The 17,124-nt window shown below is 53.3% G+C and overlaps 1 protein-coding gene across 1 annotated transcript; it reads right to left on the bottom strand.

The window, feature by feature from the left end:
* Nucleotides 1-4,581: 4,581 nt before the first annotated feature.
* LOC102459720 (lymphocyte antigen 6E-like) lies at nt 4,582-15,763 on the bottom strand. The gene is made up of 3 exons (XM_025186062.3): nt 15,426-15,763; nt 11,310-11,429; nt 4,582-6,461 (listed from the first exon to the last, which is right to left on the bottom strand). The coding sequence occupies exons 1-3, from the start codon at nt 15,475-15,477 to the stop codon at nt 6,253-6,255; spliced, it is 381 nt and encodes a 126-aa protein (XP_025041847.2). The 5' UTR covers nt 15,478-15,763; the 3' UTR covers nt 4,582-6,252.
* Nucleotides 15,764-17,124: the final 1,361 nt, after the last annotated feature.

Genomic DNA, 17,124 nt, shown 5'->3' with positions numbered 1-17,124 from the left:
CAGCTGATGTTCCCCCAGCAACCATGAGGTCTAGAATGGTTTGATTTTCTCGGAACGGAAGCTTAGTTTCAGCTCCCTGCGGAGTTCGGTGGCTCACTGCTTGGCCCCAGGATCCTCAAGGCTCTAAGGATTCCCAGCGACTTAGCCTCCAAATGCACAAAGAGGCCCTTCTCCCCCTCTTTAATAGCCCTGGATGCTTATTCGCCCCTTCCACTGGAGGGTCCGAAATCTCTTTGCAGCTGAAGATGAATTAAACCTCCCTGCCCCCATTGAGTTGGGGGAGTCTCAGAAACTTGACGTGATTTTTCCGAGGGGACAGCTCCCGGGTGGCATCCCATTCCCGCTTGTGAGCGTAGCACCTGGAGGCTTGCTGGGCGCAGCAGCCCACCTCCTGGTACTGCCTCAGCCTTATGAGATCAAACAGAGGCCAATGTTTGTGGAGACGCACCACGCAGACCCCCGCCATGGGGTAAAGGAACCTGGAGTAAACACGGAGCCAACAAACTATGCAACGTGCAGACTCAAACCTCCCATCTGCTGCTTTCCAACCTGGCAGAGCCGTTTTCTCCACCTCCCCCAGAGCTGACACATCAGACGCTTACACGATGGACTAAAATGCCACTTTATTCCGTCCGGCATCTGTCCCACAGGATGGGTTGAAAAGGGTAAAACAAACACACGCCAGCAGTGAGTCTGTAGGGGAAAACCCGGAGCTATGTCTACACTGCAGAGTTTTTGCGCAAAAACTCGCAGGGCGTCCACTCGACAAGCACGTTTTTTCGAGCAAGAAAATGTACAGTAGGTCGTCAGGAGACAGGGCTTTTTGTGCAAGAGTTCTTCCTCTTTCTACGAGGAACACGCCTTTTGGCACAAGACCATCCGTGCCGCGTGGACGCTCTCTTGTGCCAGAACTTTTTGTGGAAGGTCTCTTCCGAAAAATGGTTCTTGCGCAAGAAGCCTGCAGTGTAGAAGCAGCCCAGGAGCGGGATAAACTCAACTCAAGCATTCACCAGAGCTGCTCTTTGAGGGGCAGAGGGGGGCAATGGATTGGGGGGTTGTCAGCCGACGGTCAGGGCTCCCTATATCTGTCCCTTAAGACCGGCTGAAGTTCTTTTAAATTGTGCCTGGTTCTGTTACAGCAACTGAAGGAGGCAGGTTAAAACTTAAACAGTTACAGGTTTATTAAAGAAGCTTATAAATCATATGGTTACAATGGCTATTGCTCTATTTCTTAACTACTAGCAAAATATAGATACTGCTAGCAAAATATAGATCTTAAAAATGGTTACAAAGAAGATAAAGATAGAAAAATAGAAATAATGGTACCAAGTGTGACGGCACGTTGGGGGTTCCCCATCTCCTGCACCCCGAAATGGCACAAACAGACTGCACCAGCCAGTGGAATTGAGGGTGGTTTATTGCTCCTCCAGCACAGCGCAGCACAGATGTAATCTGGTCACAGGAACTGGGCTAGGATGCCTCAGGCCCCCTTGAGATGGGGGAGACTGGGCCCCTAAACTCCAGCTCCTCTCCCTAGGCTGTCTCATCCATGCCCTCCGACAGCCAGCAACCAACTCCCTAACTTCCAGCCCTGCCCCCCAGCCAAGGCAGCATTCCACCTTCCTTTGTTCCTCTCCATGGGGGGTGTCTGGTCACTGGTTTGCATAGTGACTCATCCTGTTTTGCTGGGTCGTGGTACCCACGGCAGCCAGTGGGGGTTCCCCCAGAGCCAGCAGCATAGAAACCAGCCAGGTACCCCCACTACGTCACAGTTCTCCCCCCTCCGAGAGCGAACTGAGCAGGGTCACTCCGCTCGTGACCTAGGGAAGTTCGGGTCCTCTGCGTGGGAACCCGCCCTGGGTACATGGGTGCTCCCCTTGACTCGGGCCGGCCGTGGCGAGGCCCCACATGAATTGGCTTCCCTCTGTCCACTCGCCGCCCCGCTCCAGGGTGACTGGCCCAGGCCTGTCCTCGGGGGTCACACCCACCCTTCCGCTGGCCTTGATCTCTGGCCGGGGTCTCTCGGGCTGGGGCCATGAGCCCAGCGAGCCTTCTCTGGACAGCCAGGGCGGCCTCCACCCCCGATGCTCCATCCAGGGAGGACTTCCCCTCCCATAACTCTCTCAGCAAGCCCAGAGGGTCCTCTATCTGGGGTAGAGACCCCCAAGCCGCTTTCCTCCTGTCTTGGGCCTTCCCGCCCCTCTGGCAGGAGTCACAGGACCGGCAGTACCGCTGCACGGCTGTAAAGATTCCCGGCCAATAGAAGTGCTGGAGCAGCTTCAGCCGGGTGCTCCGGATCCCCCGGTGGCCCCCAACGGGGGAATCGTGGGCCAAATACAGCAGCTTGAGGCGATACTTTCGGGGGACGACCAGCTGCCGCTGGACCCCCCATGCCCTCGCCTTCCTGGGGGGGAGCCACTCACGGAACAGGAGCCCACGCTCCCGCAGGAATCTCTCCTGGCCACCTCTCCCCCGGGGCTGAGCTGCATGGAGGCCAGCCTGGTCCCTCAGCCTCTGCAAGGAGGGGTCTGCCTGCACCTCAGCCTGGAATTCAGCTGCTGAGGCAGGGATCGGGACCTGTCCCCCACCTCTGCCTAGGTCCGGAGTCCCAGCCTAGCTGGACCCCGTGTCCACTGGGATGGGACCCTGAGGACGCTGCCAGGAGTCCTTCCCTGGACCCACGTTGTCAGCCCCCCGCTGGCTCTGGCTCCGGGTAGTGACTAGAGCCCGCTGGGATTCATGGGGCCACTCCTCTAGGTCGTTCCCCATCAGCACCTCGGTGGGCAAGTGCGGGTGCACCCCCACTTCCTTGAGGCCTTCCTTCGCCCCCCATTTCAGATGCACCCTGGCTACAGGCACCTTAAACGGGGACCCGTCTATGCCCTTCAGGGTCAGCTGCGCGTGGGGTAGTATCCGCTCCTGGGCCACTATGTCAGATCGGGCCAGAGTCACCTCCGCCCCCGTGTCCCAGAAGCCCGTCACCTTCCTACCATCCACCTCCAGGGGTATGAGGCACTCGCTCCGCAGGGGCCGTCCTGCCCCCACCCGGTACACGGAGGAATCCGCCTCCTGAGAATCAGACCTCCCAGGGGAGGTGCACAGAGCATCCTTCCCCTCTCTCTGAGCTGAGGTTTGCCTGCCAGCCCCTGCCTCTGGGGCAGCCTGCCCTTCCTCCCGCCCCAGCCAGTTAACCCTGGACAGTCCCCGGTCCTGGGACCTGGTGCACTGAGCCCTCTTGTGGCCTTTTTGCCCACAGCGCTGGCAAGTTAGGCTTTGGGCTGTCTCTGTCCAGGCCCTGGCTGGTTCTCTGGGGCGCAGACGACCTGTTCCTTGGTCTCGCCCCGTAGTTGACTCCCTCCGTCGCTCAGCCGAGATCCGGTCTCTGCGCGGTTCCCTCTCTCTCCGGGACTCCCGTTCACACCCGGACCGGCTCTCCGTGAACTCATCCGCCAGTCTCCCGGCCTCCTGGGGGTTCTCTGGTCTCCGGTCCTTGAGCCACAGCCTCAGTTTGGGTGGGCACGCTTCATAGAACTGCTCCATCATGACCAGCTTGAGCAGCTCCTCTGCGGTCTGGGCTCCGACTCCAGACACCCACTTGCGGCAGTATTGCGCCAGGCGGGAGGCCAGGTCCACATAGGTCTCCCGTGGCCCTTTCTGTACCCCCCGGAACTTCTTCCTGTACATCTCGGGGGTCAGCCCGAACTTGTGCAGCAGGGCCTCCTTGACTCGGTTGTAATCCCCTGGCTGTAGGTCCTCCAGCTGACTGAGCACTCCGGCCGCCTCCTGGTTCAGTGCGGGGACGAGCTCCTGCAGCCAGTCAGCTGGGGGAACCCGTTGCAGTCCACAGGCCCTCTCAAAGGAGCTGAGGAACCCGTCTATGTCACCCATGTCCTTCAATTGGGCCACCACGAGCCTCTCCAAGTGGCTGGCAGCCCTGGGACCTTGGGGCCCATCCGCACTTGGCGCAGCCGGTGCCCCGCCGGTTCTCCGCTCTGCCATGGCCAGCTCATGCTGTCGCTGCCTCTCTCGATCTTGGCGCTCCTTCTCTCGGTCCTCTACTTCCAATTCCCTGATCCGCAGCTGGATCTCCAGCCGCCGCAGCTCCGCTGGGCTGGCCCCTGCCCTAGATGGGCTACGGCTTGCAGGCCTCCCGGGAGACGCTGTCTCATCTCTCCGTTGGGTTCCAGCGCTCCTCCCCCTCTCTGAGCCTGACACACTCTCAGGGGGGGTCTGGCTGCTTCCCCTGGGGACAAGATCCTGGCCCCGTGGCTGGTCATTCTCTTCCAGCTGGGTAATCAGCTGGGCCTTGGTTGCTTTCCGCACAGGCAAGCCCCTCTCTCTGCACAGCCCCACCAGCTCTGCCTTCAAGAGTCGGGCGTAGGCCATCTGCCCGCTGGTCCCCTCGGTGCAGACTCACCAGTCTAGTGCTGCAGCGCCCCACGATTCCCAGGAACCGCTTCGCTCTGTCTCCAGCACGCCTGGCTCCAGGGCTCTTGCTTCTACTGCGCCTTGTCGCTTGCCGCTGGGAGCTTCATCCACGGGGTGCAGTGCATCCCACTCCTGACACCAGTGTGACGGCACGTTGGGGGTTCCCCATCTCCTGCACCCCGAAATGGCACAAACAGACTGCACCAGCCAGTGGAATTGAGGGTGGTTTATTGCTCCTCCAGCACAGCGCAGCACAGATGTAATCTGGTCACAGGAACTGGGATAGGATGCCTCAGGCCCCCTTGAGATGGGGGAGACTGGGCCCCTAAACTCCAGCTCCTCTCCCTAGGCTGTCTCATCCATGCCCTCCGACAGCCAGCAACCAACTCCCTAACTTCCAGCCCTGCCCCCCAGCCAAGGCAGCATTCCACCTTCCTTTGTTCCTCTCCATGGGGGGTGTCTGGTCACTGGTTTGCATAGTGACTCATCCTGTTTTGCTGGGTCGTGGTACCCACGGCAGCCAGTGGGGGTTCCCCCAGAGCCAGCAGCATAGAAACCAGCCAGGTACCCCCACTACGTCACACCAAGTAACAGCTTACTCTTTCTATGTGTACACTTAAGACAGAGGACCACATCCAGGTACAATTTTTACCCCCTTCTGTGCCTCTCGACTCCAGCATGTCAGGCCAGGGCCGGTCCCTCAATTCCTAGGAAAGACGAAAATACGAGGTGGGCGTCCCCATAGAACCTCGGGAGGTCAAACACCTAACCCGACCAGCAGGTAGAGGGTAGAATGACACTCAAAGTGAGTGTGTGCTGGACCTATCTTATATACCCATGGGGACAGTATTTTTCTTTCTTGTCTGTAATGCCAATTGATGCTGATCTGTCTGCTGTGAGACCAGTTCTTACAAGGGAGTTGTGAACTTAATTTACACTTGTAAGAGAGAATTGAGATGATTAAATTGGAAGTACGGGACATTGTTTTCTCAGTGGGAAATTCCTCTCCCAGGGACTGTGTGTGTGTTCGAATCAACATAGGTGCCAGCCGCAGCCTTAACTGCTCTCTATCCACATATCTGTTTTTTTTTTCAGCTCCTCAGGATCAGATGAGCCAGCATAGACTATGCTGATATTATTGCTCCTTCTCTGCCCTGTGCTTCAGAGAGGCAAATAAGATGGATGATATGGGGTTAGTCTGTCTGGCTACAGGGGTGAAGGAATGTTCAGAACGCAGGGAGGCTGTGGGGGTGAGCGAGCCATGGAGGAGAAGGCTCAGGCGCTGCGAGGAGAGGCAGAAAGGCGTCAGGGGGATGGCACAGAGTCTGGGGCAGAGGTCGGCGCGATGGCTCCGACCTTAGTGCTTCACGCTAGCTGACGCCCTTCTGAGCAGGCAGCGCCGTGCCGCTGAGCCTCCCGTTCACGCCGAGCCCTGAGGTGTGGTCGTGTCGGCGGCCGGACCGTGGTGCGATATCGGGGAGAGGCGCTCCTCGCTGACGGAATCTGAAGTCTAGCGGGGGGACGAGTCCCAGCCCATGCAGACGTACGTGCCCCAGTGTGCGTCCAGCAGGATGCTGATAGAAGCGTTGCCGCGGCAACACAGGCGGCGGCCGTGGACTCGGGATGGCTGCCGTGGCCGGCTGCGGCTTGCGGTCTCAATGAGCGCTTGAGCCCGAGTACACCCTACGTGAGGTGGGAATCACACCCCTAGCTCTACACAGGCGGCGTGAACGCAGGTGGGAACCTTAGCCCCGAGGGCCTTGCTGTCTGCCAGGGGACGCTCGAGCGGGTTCTCCGGGACGCCGTGTCCTTCTCCCGGCCCCCTCACAGCCCCGTTCGGAGGACGTAGAGGAGGCCGACCAAGATCCCCGTGGCCATCGCCGTGGCGCTGGCTCTCACGCTGCCGGCCCCGCTGACGTTGCACAGGGATCGCTGGCAGCAAGAGATGGCGGTGGCCGCTATGCCGAAGTTCAGGTTTGTCCGGGGACACACGTCGGAGCATCTCTTGGTGATGCGGTACTCGGCTTTCTCCCCTGAGCGGGGCGGGGAACAGAGCAAAGAACCCTTATTTTAGGAGCCCCCAGAGTTACGCAACCGTTTTCATTGAGGTGACAGAAGCCAGGCCCGCCGAGGGGAGAGGGAGGGCTGGGAGGGTCCAGCATGTGACGCTCGCTGCCCCAGCCCCACCCTTTCTACCCAAGGCCCTGACACACGGAGCCGGGGCCGCCCCACCTTGCCTGGGGCCCAGCGTGGCTGCCGGCTCCTCTTAGAGGAGCCAAAGGGGAAGGTGTTTCTCAGCATTTACCGATTGGTTGATTTGACTCGGAAATACCGGGCCTAGCGCTCGCTGTGGCTGGTAGGGTTGCCAGGTGTCCAGTATTGAACCAGACAGTCTGGTATTTTCACCTCCTGTCCAGTAAAAAAATTCAGAAAATACCGGACACCTAAAATGTCTGGTACTTTCTGATTTTTTCCAGGCCAGGAGGCAAAAATCCCAGGCAGTCCGGCTCAATACAGAGGCAGCCTGGCTACCATAGTGCTTATCGGGGAGCTGTCCAGCCTGGCACAGGGAGGCAAGGTGATGAGTAGCCAGTTTGTTTTTTGCTCAACAAACTTTTTCTTGGCGTGTTTTTTGTTGTTGTTGTGTTTTTTTTCTGAAACCATCTGGCAACCGTAGAGGCTGGAGACGCCCGGCGCTGCAACTGTGGCACGGCACCGGTCTCTTTCCTGAAGGTAGCTATAGGGGCGTGTTTAGGCACGGTTTCCACGTCAGGGGTGGGGTGGGGAATCTTTTGGGGGTTGGCGGCCACTGACCCCCAGAAAAATTACCCAAGCGAGAAGGGAAAAAAACCAACAAAACAACCCCTCACATGTTAGCCCCCAACTGAGGAGAAAGACACTCCCCACATTCCCGTCACACACCAGAGCCTGGGGGTCAAGGCGAGTAGATTTTGTGTGCTCCAGCCCCAGAGAGATGTGGCAGGGGGCCTGGAGCACGAGCGTGGGCTCCCCAATCCTGGGAGGGGGAGCCCCGAGGCTTGGGGGTCAGATCCAGGCAAGTCAGAGGCCACATCCGGCCCCCGGGCCTGAGGTTCCCCACCCCTGTGGAGTCTTTTTGTCATTCTAGCAGCAGGCTCCAGGCACTCAAATCTGTTTCGCTTGGCAAAGCACAAGCAAAGGGGGTGACTTTTGTCTGCAAGGACAAATATTTGATCCTGGGCGCTTCAGCCTAGCGGAGAAAGGTCCAGTACCTCGCTGTGGCTGGACACTGACTCTAGACAAATTCACCCTGGGCAGCACAGGGAGCAGTTCGCCGCTGGAAGAATTTGCCGGGGTCTTCACTGGCAACTTTTTCAGCTGAGATCAGATGGGGAGGAGGGTTCCTAAAAATAGAAATCGGCCTTCGGAACGCCTTGGGGCAGGGCTCTGTGTGAAGCAGCAGGTCAGACGGGAGGTTCGCAATGGTCCCATCTGGCCTTGGAGTCCATGAAGCGCTGAACCTCCCTTCCAATTCCTAACCACGGCTTTGGAACAGCCCAAGGAGAGACCCCGACCCCGGAGAGTCCTTCCCAGGATTCACACGGAGCCCAATGAATGGGGGGTGGGGGGGTGGGCAAGGGGTTGGGGAGTTGGAGGGTCGTGCAGACACCTTGCAATGCAGCTGTGATCCATGTGGCTCACAGCCATGCACCCCACCCCAGCTAGTAACCTGGCTCGGTGCCCAGCACTTGCAGCAGTATGAGAGACTCCGGCCTTGTCTACACTACATGGATGATCGCCATGGCCACGATCCATCTTCCGGAGTTTGATTTAGCAAGTCTAGTTAAGACTCTCTAAATCAAACTCAGAGGATGACCCTTCCCCTGCAGCAGCCAGTACTCCTGCTTTTGTGAGGAGTAAGAGAAGCCAATGGGAGTGTTTGTTCCTGCCTGAAGCCTATAAGATTAAGCTGCTTGCCTGCCATATCAGATAACATGTGTCTGGATTGATTTATACTGACTTCGTATTCTATTCATTATTGTGTTCATTGCATTTCATTTAGATATAGATTAAAGATCTTTATTATATGAAGTTGGAATGCAAGAAACCTACAGGCCCGTATCTCATGAGAGCAGCTAAGGCATATTGCAGGCAGCTGCATCCGTCCCAAATATAATGCATGTTCAGTGCAGATGTGCCTTCATTTGGGGAACTAAGTAGAGGAACCATACTGGAAACGTGTCTATTTGGAGTTAGTCTGCCTGACTTGACTCAGTCAGGAATCGCAAAAGTGACAAAGCAAATATGTTGCCATAAGGATCAGAAGCCGTGGGAATCAGATAATGCTAATGAATATTTCATAATCAGCTAGCCCATGGAAGTGTCATAATCAACTACCCATAGAATAAGTGTACCCATATATTCTTAGGGTGCGGAAATAAATTAGGGTCATAGTAGGCAGGGTGGGAATCGAGCAATGCCAAGACTCTATAAATATCCGTGTTGTTGACGTTAGTTGGGTCTTTTGGTTTCTTTGGCTTCAAAGTTCTTTTCCCGAAACTTTCTTAGACTCTTGAAGTTCCTTCAGCTCTCCCTCTCTAGGCTGCCCATTCTATGAGTTTAGTTTATTGTCTAGCTTAGCTGCTTTGCAGTCTACCTGCTTGGTGATCTTGAACACCAAGATCAGGTTATGGGATTTTGCACGTTACTCCTATTGCTCCAGATAGGTCCTTCCCCAGAGTGCGATTACAGTAATTCCCCCATGGCCCGGCATGGGGGAGACCTGCTTAGCAGCAGGTCTCCAGGAAGGGTTGTGGGTAGGCTGGGTTCACTAATTCTGTAATGTCGCTAGGGGGAGTCCTTGACATTTAGCAGCTTGATGCCTGGCACTGGTTTAATAAAGGGATTCACAAACTGGCATTGTCCTCTGTCTAAGTGCCCCTGCTGCGTTCCCCGAAACGCCCCTTCTGGGACAGAACTCTCTGGGGTCACGCTCACGCTGTGGCAACTGGTGAGCCATAACCCCTAGCCCACGGCATTCAGGGCTACATGTTGGCCTTCTGCTGTGGGGACGCTGCCAAGCGCAGCTTAAAGCCGACTCCAGTTCCTTAGTCTACCTTAAGCCGAGCTGCCGGGTCTAGTGTAGGCCTGGCCTAAGGATGCACTGGCCAATAGGACGAAAGGGCTACTACAGTAGGGTCCTGATCCTTTTGTGCATGCGCAACACCATGCAGATATATTTATGAGCATGGGCAGTGGGGGAAGGTAGGGCAAGCCCCCAGCCCCGCCCCTTCTGCCGAGGCTCCACCCCCATGGGGAGAGCGGGTGTGCATGGCCCAGCCTCCTGGGCCGAGAGCACAAGGAGGGCAGAGGGCCTACAGACCAGGCTTCCCCAGCCCTGGAATGTGGAGAGGGTGAGGGGGGTGTGGACTGAGTCTCACTAGCCTCAGAGAACAGGGAGAGCGGGCAGCACACGGCCCCAGCTTCCATGGCCCCTGAGCGTGGGGGGTGGGGGCTCGGGGGCAGCAACACTCTACCTTCAGTAGGCCTACAGGAGATGTTCCGGGGCCAGGCTGGTGGTTTGGACAGGCTGTGTCTTCCCCTGCCTAGCCTACCCGCCGCCCATGTTTATGAACACCAAGATCAGGTTATGAGATTTTGCACGTTACTCGTATTGCTCCCGATAGGTCCTTCCCCGGCGTGCGATTACAGTCATTCCTCATTTAACACTAGAGATGCGTTTCTGAAAATGTTCGTGCTAAGCAAAAACGTGCTAAGCGGGGTCAATTTTCCCATTAAACATAACGGAAAAGGTGGGGATTGCGTTTCAGGTGGTGGTGGCAAAGTCAATTTTTTGTTGGTGCTGGGTTGTCAATGTCAACATTCGATATCTAGCAGCACAAGCCGCCGCGGTTTGTTAAAACACAAAGACAAACACATGAATGAGCGGAGGAGCGCTGTGACCACGTGGATTCATCCGCGCATGCGTATTACCACTGTTTTCACCAACGTATACCGCTGCGCAAAGTAGTCTGCCACTTGATTATTTTCGTGTTATTTTGCAGATGGTCGTGTTATTTGAAAAACGTTCACCAAAAAAATCGTGCTATTGAGAAAACGTGTTAAGTGGGCACGTGTTAAACGAGTAATTACTGTAGTGAGGGGGGACGATCCAGCCCTGGCGCAAAGGGACACAGGTCATCTGAAGTGTCCTACTGTTGCCCAATGTGACATATGAGGAGGTCCCATATGAGGAGAGGTTAAAGCAGTTTAGAAAAGAGGAGACTGAGGGGGGATATGATAGAGTTCTATAAAATCATGAGTGGTTTGGAGAGGGCCAATAAAGAAAAGTTATATATTAGTTCCCATAATAGAAGAACTAGAGGACACCAAATGAAATTAATGGGTAGCAGGTTTAAAACTAATAAAAGAAAGTTCTTCTTCACGCAGAGTGTAGTCAACCTGTGGAACTCCTTGCCAGAGGAGGCTGTGAAGGCTAGGACTATAATAGAGTTTAAAGAGAAGCTAGATAATTTCATGGAGGTTAGGTCCATAAAAGGTTATTAGCCAGGGGATAAAATGGTGTCCTTGGCCTCTGTTTGTCAGAGGCTGGAGAGGGATGGCAGGAGACAAATCGCTTGATCATTATCTTCGGTCCACCCTCTCCGGGGCACCTGGTGCTGGCCTCTGTCGGCAGACAGGATACTGGGCTAGATGGACCTTTGTTCTGAACCAGTATGGCCGTTCTTATGTTCTTATGTTCTCTCCCTGTGCTAAGCTGAGGGGCTATCCCTCCTCCTGAAGAGAGAAGAAAGAATCCGACGGCCTGGCATCAATAAACCAATCCCATCAATAAACCGATCCCAGGCTTAGACGAGGACCGTGCTGCAGCGGGGACTCACCAAACCCGGTCCTCGTGTAGGATGTGAGGCAGTATTTCTCGTTCTCGGCGCAGTCCGTTATTTCAATGCAATTCCAGTGGGAGGGTTCATCGTTGCAAGTGAAGCACCTCAGCGCGCCAGCTGCAAAAGGAAGGTAAGGCGCCGTTTAGAACCTCGCGGGAACGTCCTTTGCCAAGCCACGCTGAGAAACCTGCCTGGTTCTACCGTGTCAAGTGCCGTCACACATGCAGAGTGAAACAAACTGGAAAAACGGGGGCAAAGGCTTCTGTTCTAACCTCAGGTGTGGGTACCACAGGTGTTAACGCAAACTGCAGGAGAAACATTTTGGAGAAATGCCGATGCTCTCCCTTTACGTGACTGCTGAACGGCTACGCTCAGGGGTTAGTAGCCAGCGTTCCTTCTTCATAGACGGCTTCAGAGGCAGAGAGGGAACCAAAGATAAACATATTAAACAGCAAGCTTTTCTCTCTGAGACGCCTGGTCTCTGCCACGCTCTGAGCAACGTCAGACCTCATGCAAATACCTTGTCTAACCTGCACATCCACTAATGTGATATAGGTCATCAAGTCCCAAAAATGCCCCTCTACCACATATACTGGCCAAACCAGTCTCTGGGTTAGTCACTGGGTCAAAGGATAAATGGATACAAATCAGACACCAGAAATGGTAACCCACAGAAACCTGGAAGGGAACATTTTAACCTCTCTGGATATTCAGTAATGGATCTAAAAGTAGCCATCCTTCTGTAAAAGAATTTCATAACCCGATTACAAAGGGAGACAGCTGAACTAGAATTCATTTGCAAATTCAATACAGACAAATTAGGATTGAATAAGGATCTAAACTGGTTAACTCATTACAAAGGCAATTTCCCCTCTCTGGATATTCATTTCTCCCAATCAACTGATATGAATGAACGACATCCACTCTGACTTGATTAGTCTCATTCACACTGGTCCTATACTTTTGTTTTTCACATATATGTATACACACACCCATGCCTCTGTAAGTTCCACTCCAATCCGTCTGATGAAGTGGGTTTTACCCACGAAAGCTTATGCCCTAATAAATCTGTTAATCTCTAAGGTGCGTCAGGACTTCTAGTTGATTTTGCAGATACAGACCAACACAGCAACCCCTCTGAGACTTGCCCATGTAAATAGTCTCTGTTAGTCCAATAGGCAGGGCTCGACAATTAGGGCAATCTACTCACCCGTGGTGAGTAGATTTTAGCCCGGCATGGCACCGCGATCAGCCCCTCCCTAGCTAACTCATTACAGTGCTTCACCACCCTCCCATTGTACACATTTATTTTGTATTTGATCACAGTTGTTCAGCTCTTGCACAAGGGCTCGACCCTGCATGGTGGTGAGCACTCCAGTCCCCAGGCAGCATCTGCTAACTTTCTACTTCAGTGAACTTGTGGAACTCCTTGCCAGGGGATGCGGTGAAGGCTTGAACTTTAACCGGGTTAAAAAAGAGCTAGATAGATTCATGGAGGTTAGGTCCATCAATGGCTATTAGCAAGGATGGGTAGGGATGGTGTCCCTTGCCTCTGTTTGTCTGGAGGTGGGTGACAGGAGAGGGATCACATGATCCCTCCCTTTGGGGCATCTGGCATTGACCACTGTCAGCAGACAGGTCACTGGGCTAGATGGACCTTTGTTCTGACCCAGTATGGCCCTTCTGTTTTGTTCTTCCTTGGGGTTAGTCCCATTGACTTCTATTCACCGCTGAAAATTAAGAATGTGATGTAGTGTTTTACTGAATAGAATAGAATAGAATCATATATATAGTAGCCCAGTGTCTGAGAGTCTGTAACGCTGAAAGGCTGGCTGTTCCCTCTGGGCGGCGCTGTTGCCTGAAATGCTGGCTGTTCCCTCTGGGCGGCGCTGTTGCCTGAAATGCTGGCTGTTCCCTCTGGGCGGCGCTGTTGCCTGAAATGCTGGCTGTTCCCTCTAGGTGGTGCTGTTGCCTGAAATGCTGGTTGTTCCCTCTGGGTGGCGCTGTTGCCTGAAATGCTGGTTGTTCCCTCTAGGTGGCGCTGTTGCCTGAAATGCTGGTTGTTCCCTCTGGGTGGCGCTGTTGCCTGAAACGCTGGTTGTTCCCTCTAGGTGGCGCTGTTGCCTGAAATGCTGGTTGTTCCCTCTGGGTGGCGCTGTTGCCTGAAACGCTGGCTGTTCCCTATGGGCAGCCCGTGCTTCATGGGGAGTGCGGGGCCCAAATGGCTGCTTGCACCACTTGCTCCCCCGTGGCAGCCTGGCTGAGCAGCGCAGAAGTCATGCAGCATGGGGAGTGTGGAGCCCAAATGGCTGTTTGGGCTCCACAGTCCCCTGAGTGAGAGGCAGGAGGGGAAGAAGAAGAGAAAGAGAGAGACAGAGAGAGAGAGGCAGGAGGCGGAGGAGAGAGAGAGGGGGGGGCAGGCAGTAGGAGGAGGAGAGAGTGAGAGAGAGAGACAGAGCAAGAGACCGGAGGCTCTACATGGAGTAGAGACCTGAAAATCCCATCTTATGACGGGCTAATTGGCTAGTAGAATAGAATAGAAAGCAGTGTGGTCCACAGTGATCAGGATCAGATCCCATAAGACAGGATGAAGAGTTTTTGGTAAGAAAATGATGCTGGGAAACGCTACTCGCCCTGAGCAAAAGGCTCAAGATTACAGAGCGTGTAAAAGATCTTTGTCAAAGGTCTAAGTAGATCCCCAGAGCTAGTTCATCCCTCTTCCTTCATGCAGCTGGTAGACCAGGCCCCCATTGTTTATGGGCATGGGTCCGTTGTATAGCCCAATGTGCAAAGGATCAAAGCCACGTGTAATGCTGACAGGTGGAATCGAACCTGGGACCTTAGTGCATGAGCCTCTACAGCTTGAGCTAAAAGCCAGCTGACTCCGAGCTAAGCAGAAACTCATTCTGTCTCTCTGTAGGGATATGTCTACACTGCAGCGCTATTTCGGGATACCGGAGGTTTTCCGAAATAGAGATTCTGCATCTATTGAGCACGCCCCGTTATTTCGAAATATAACAGGCTCACTAGTCCGATGTCCTCATAAACCTCGTTCCATGAGGAGTAAGGGACGTTTTGGAAGAGCGATTTGTTTCAAAATAAGTGCTCTGTAGGCAGAGCTAAATTTTGAAATAAGCTATTTCAAAATTGACTCGAAATAAGCTACGCAAAGTGCATAGTTCAAATTGTTCAAATTCGAGCTACGGGTGCAGTGTAGACGCACCTTAAAGCGTGTAAGTGCCACTACATGAGACAGGGTGTGGGTTACATTTGCACCTGGCACAATTTTGTGACTCGAACGGAATGAGACTTCCTAGCTGGGGGTGCTCTGAAATAACCCAACCACAAGCTGGACTCTCAGACCACAAAGGGTGTAGCAGCTGTGTCAACGCACGGCTGACACTCGCATCTTCACCACCGAGGCTGTAAAATCTCGCTGGCTGCGTCTAGACTGGCAAGTTTTTCCACAAAAGCAGCCGCTTTTGTGCAAAAACTTGCCAGCGGTCTACACTGGCCACTTCATGTTGCGCAAAAGCACTGACGCTCTACTGTCTGAAATCAGTGTTTCTTGAGCAAATGATTTGATGTTCCTGTTTGGGCAAAAGCCCTTTTCCGGAAATGTATTTGCGCAAGAGGGCCAGTGTAGACAGCTAAAAACTGTTTTGCGCAAAAAAGCCCCGATGGCGAAAATGGCGATCGGGGCTTTCTTGCGCAAAACCGCCTCTAGATTGGCACGGACGCTTTTCCGCAAAAAGTGCTTTTATGGAAAAGCATCCATGCCAATCTAAATACAGGACTATGTAGCACTTTAAAGACTAACAAGATGGTTTATTAGATGATGAGCTTTCGTGGGCCAGACCCACTTCCTCAGGCCCAGGAAAGCTCATCATCTAATAAACCATCTTGTTAGTCTTTAAAGTGCTACATAGTCCTGTCTTTTGCTTCAGCTACACCAGACTAACACGGCTACATTTCTATTACCGTGCCAATCTAGACGCTCTTTTCCGCAAATGCTTTTAACGGAAAAACTTAGACCGGAAAAACCTGGTCTAAGCTGGACCTCTCTCATCTGCCTCTTCGCGGTCTAGCATACAGCCGTTCTTAGCAGCTTACCTCGTTGCATGCACAGGGTGGCAGCCAGCAGGGCGAAAAGAAAAGCCTTCATCTTTGATCCGTCTTCACAGCCTTCGCAATAAGGGCAGCTACGTTCCAGTCAGGTTTTATAGCTCTGCGGTGTTTGTTATTCCATTGCGGGGATGAGACTCATTTGAGGGTGTGGGGCATCTCACCAGGCAGGACACCAGATTGATGGGCGTGTGTCTGTAGATGAGAGGGAAATTAACCTACCTTTATGGGATGCAGCTTGCTGGTTCTTTCACTGAGTGTTTGGTTGACACCCTGACTCAAGACAGATGTGGGTGAATACGTCTGAGAAGTTTTCCATGTGCATTGTTTGAAAAGGTGTCTTTGTAGGGCAATGCATGGTTTGGGGGTTTGTATTTTCTTCAAACATTTATACACCGGAATCAATTGCCTGGGGAGGTTGTGGAGTCTCCATCACTGGAGATATTTAAGAGCAGGTTAGACAGACATCTATCAGAGATGATCGATGGTGCTTGGTCCTGCCATGAGGGCAGGGGGCTGGAATCAATGACCTCTCGTGGTCCCTTCCTGTCCTAGTGTTCTACAATTCTGTGTTTCCTGCTGACAACATCCACACAACAGTAAGAAAGATGCCAGGAGAAGTGAGAGAATTCGGTTTCAATCCAGGGTGAGGGGTCTCTTTCCGGAAATGTTGCCCAATCCAAAGGCATGTATAGTCCCCTGGTCGCATTTCCCACGGAATGGTTGGGTGTCTGGCTGGTGAGTCTTGCCCACATGCTCAGGGTTTAGCTGATCGCCATATCTGGGATCGGGAAGAAATTTTCCTCCAGGGTAGATTGGCAGAGGCCCTGGAGGTTTTTCGCCTTCCTCTGTAGCATGGGGTACAGATCACAGCTGGAGGATTCTCTGCATCTTGGGGCCTTCAAAGTATTTGAAGGTTTCAATATCTGAGATATAGGTGAGAGGATTATTCTAGGAGGGGTGGGTGAGATTCTGTGGCCTGCACTGTGCAGGGGGTCAGACTAGATGGTCATAATGGTCCCTTCTGACCTTAAAGTCTATGGCTACGTCTACACTGGCATGATTTTCCGAAAATGCTTTTAACGGAAAAGTTTTCCGTTAAAAGCATTTTCGGAAAAGCACGCCTAGATTGGCAGGATGCTTTTCCGCAAAAGCACTTTTTGCAGAAAAGCGTCCGTGGCCAATCTAGACGCGGTTTTCCGCAAAAAAGCCCCGATCGCCATTTTCGCGATCAGGGCTTTTTTGCGGAAAACAGTACTATGCTGTCTACACTGGCCCTTTTGCGCAAAAGTCTTTCGGAAAAAGACTTTTGCCCAAACGGGAGCAGCATAGTATTTCCAGAAAAGCACTGATGATTTTACAGGAGACCGTCAGTGCTTTTCCGGAAATTCAAGCAGCCAGTGTAGACAGCTGGCAAGCTTTTCCACAAAATCATCTGATTTTGTGGAAAAACTTGCCAGTGTAGCCACAGCCTATGAGTTTTAAAAAAACTTTTTTGGTTAATGACACTTTTTGATTTCTGAACTGGCCATTTGATGTTTCTAACACCCCACAGTATGAGTAAGCCGATCAATCTACCTTACAGTAAAAACAAACTTCCACAAGCAACACAGAGGGAAAATATTTTTCCGAAGGGTAAAGAGAAGCACTTGACTGGCCATCTATGAGACGCTCATCACGATTTTCA

Source organism: Pelodiscus sinensis, chromosome 2, assembly GCF_052426305.1.
Source record: "Pelodiscus sinensis isolate ZL-2025 chromosome 2, ASM5242630v1, whole genome shotgun sequence".
Classification (NCBI taxonomy): Eukaryota; Metazoa; Chordata; order Testudines; family Trionychidae; genus Pelodiscus; species Pelodiscus sinensis.
The sequence above is the reverse complement of the archived record's forward strand: the minus strand, read 5'-3'. Positions and strand labels throughout refer to the sequence as shown.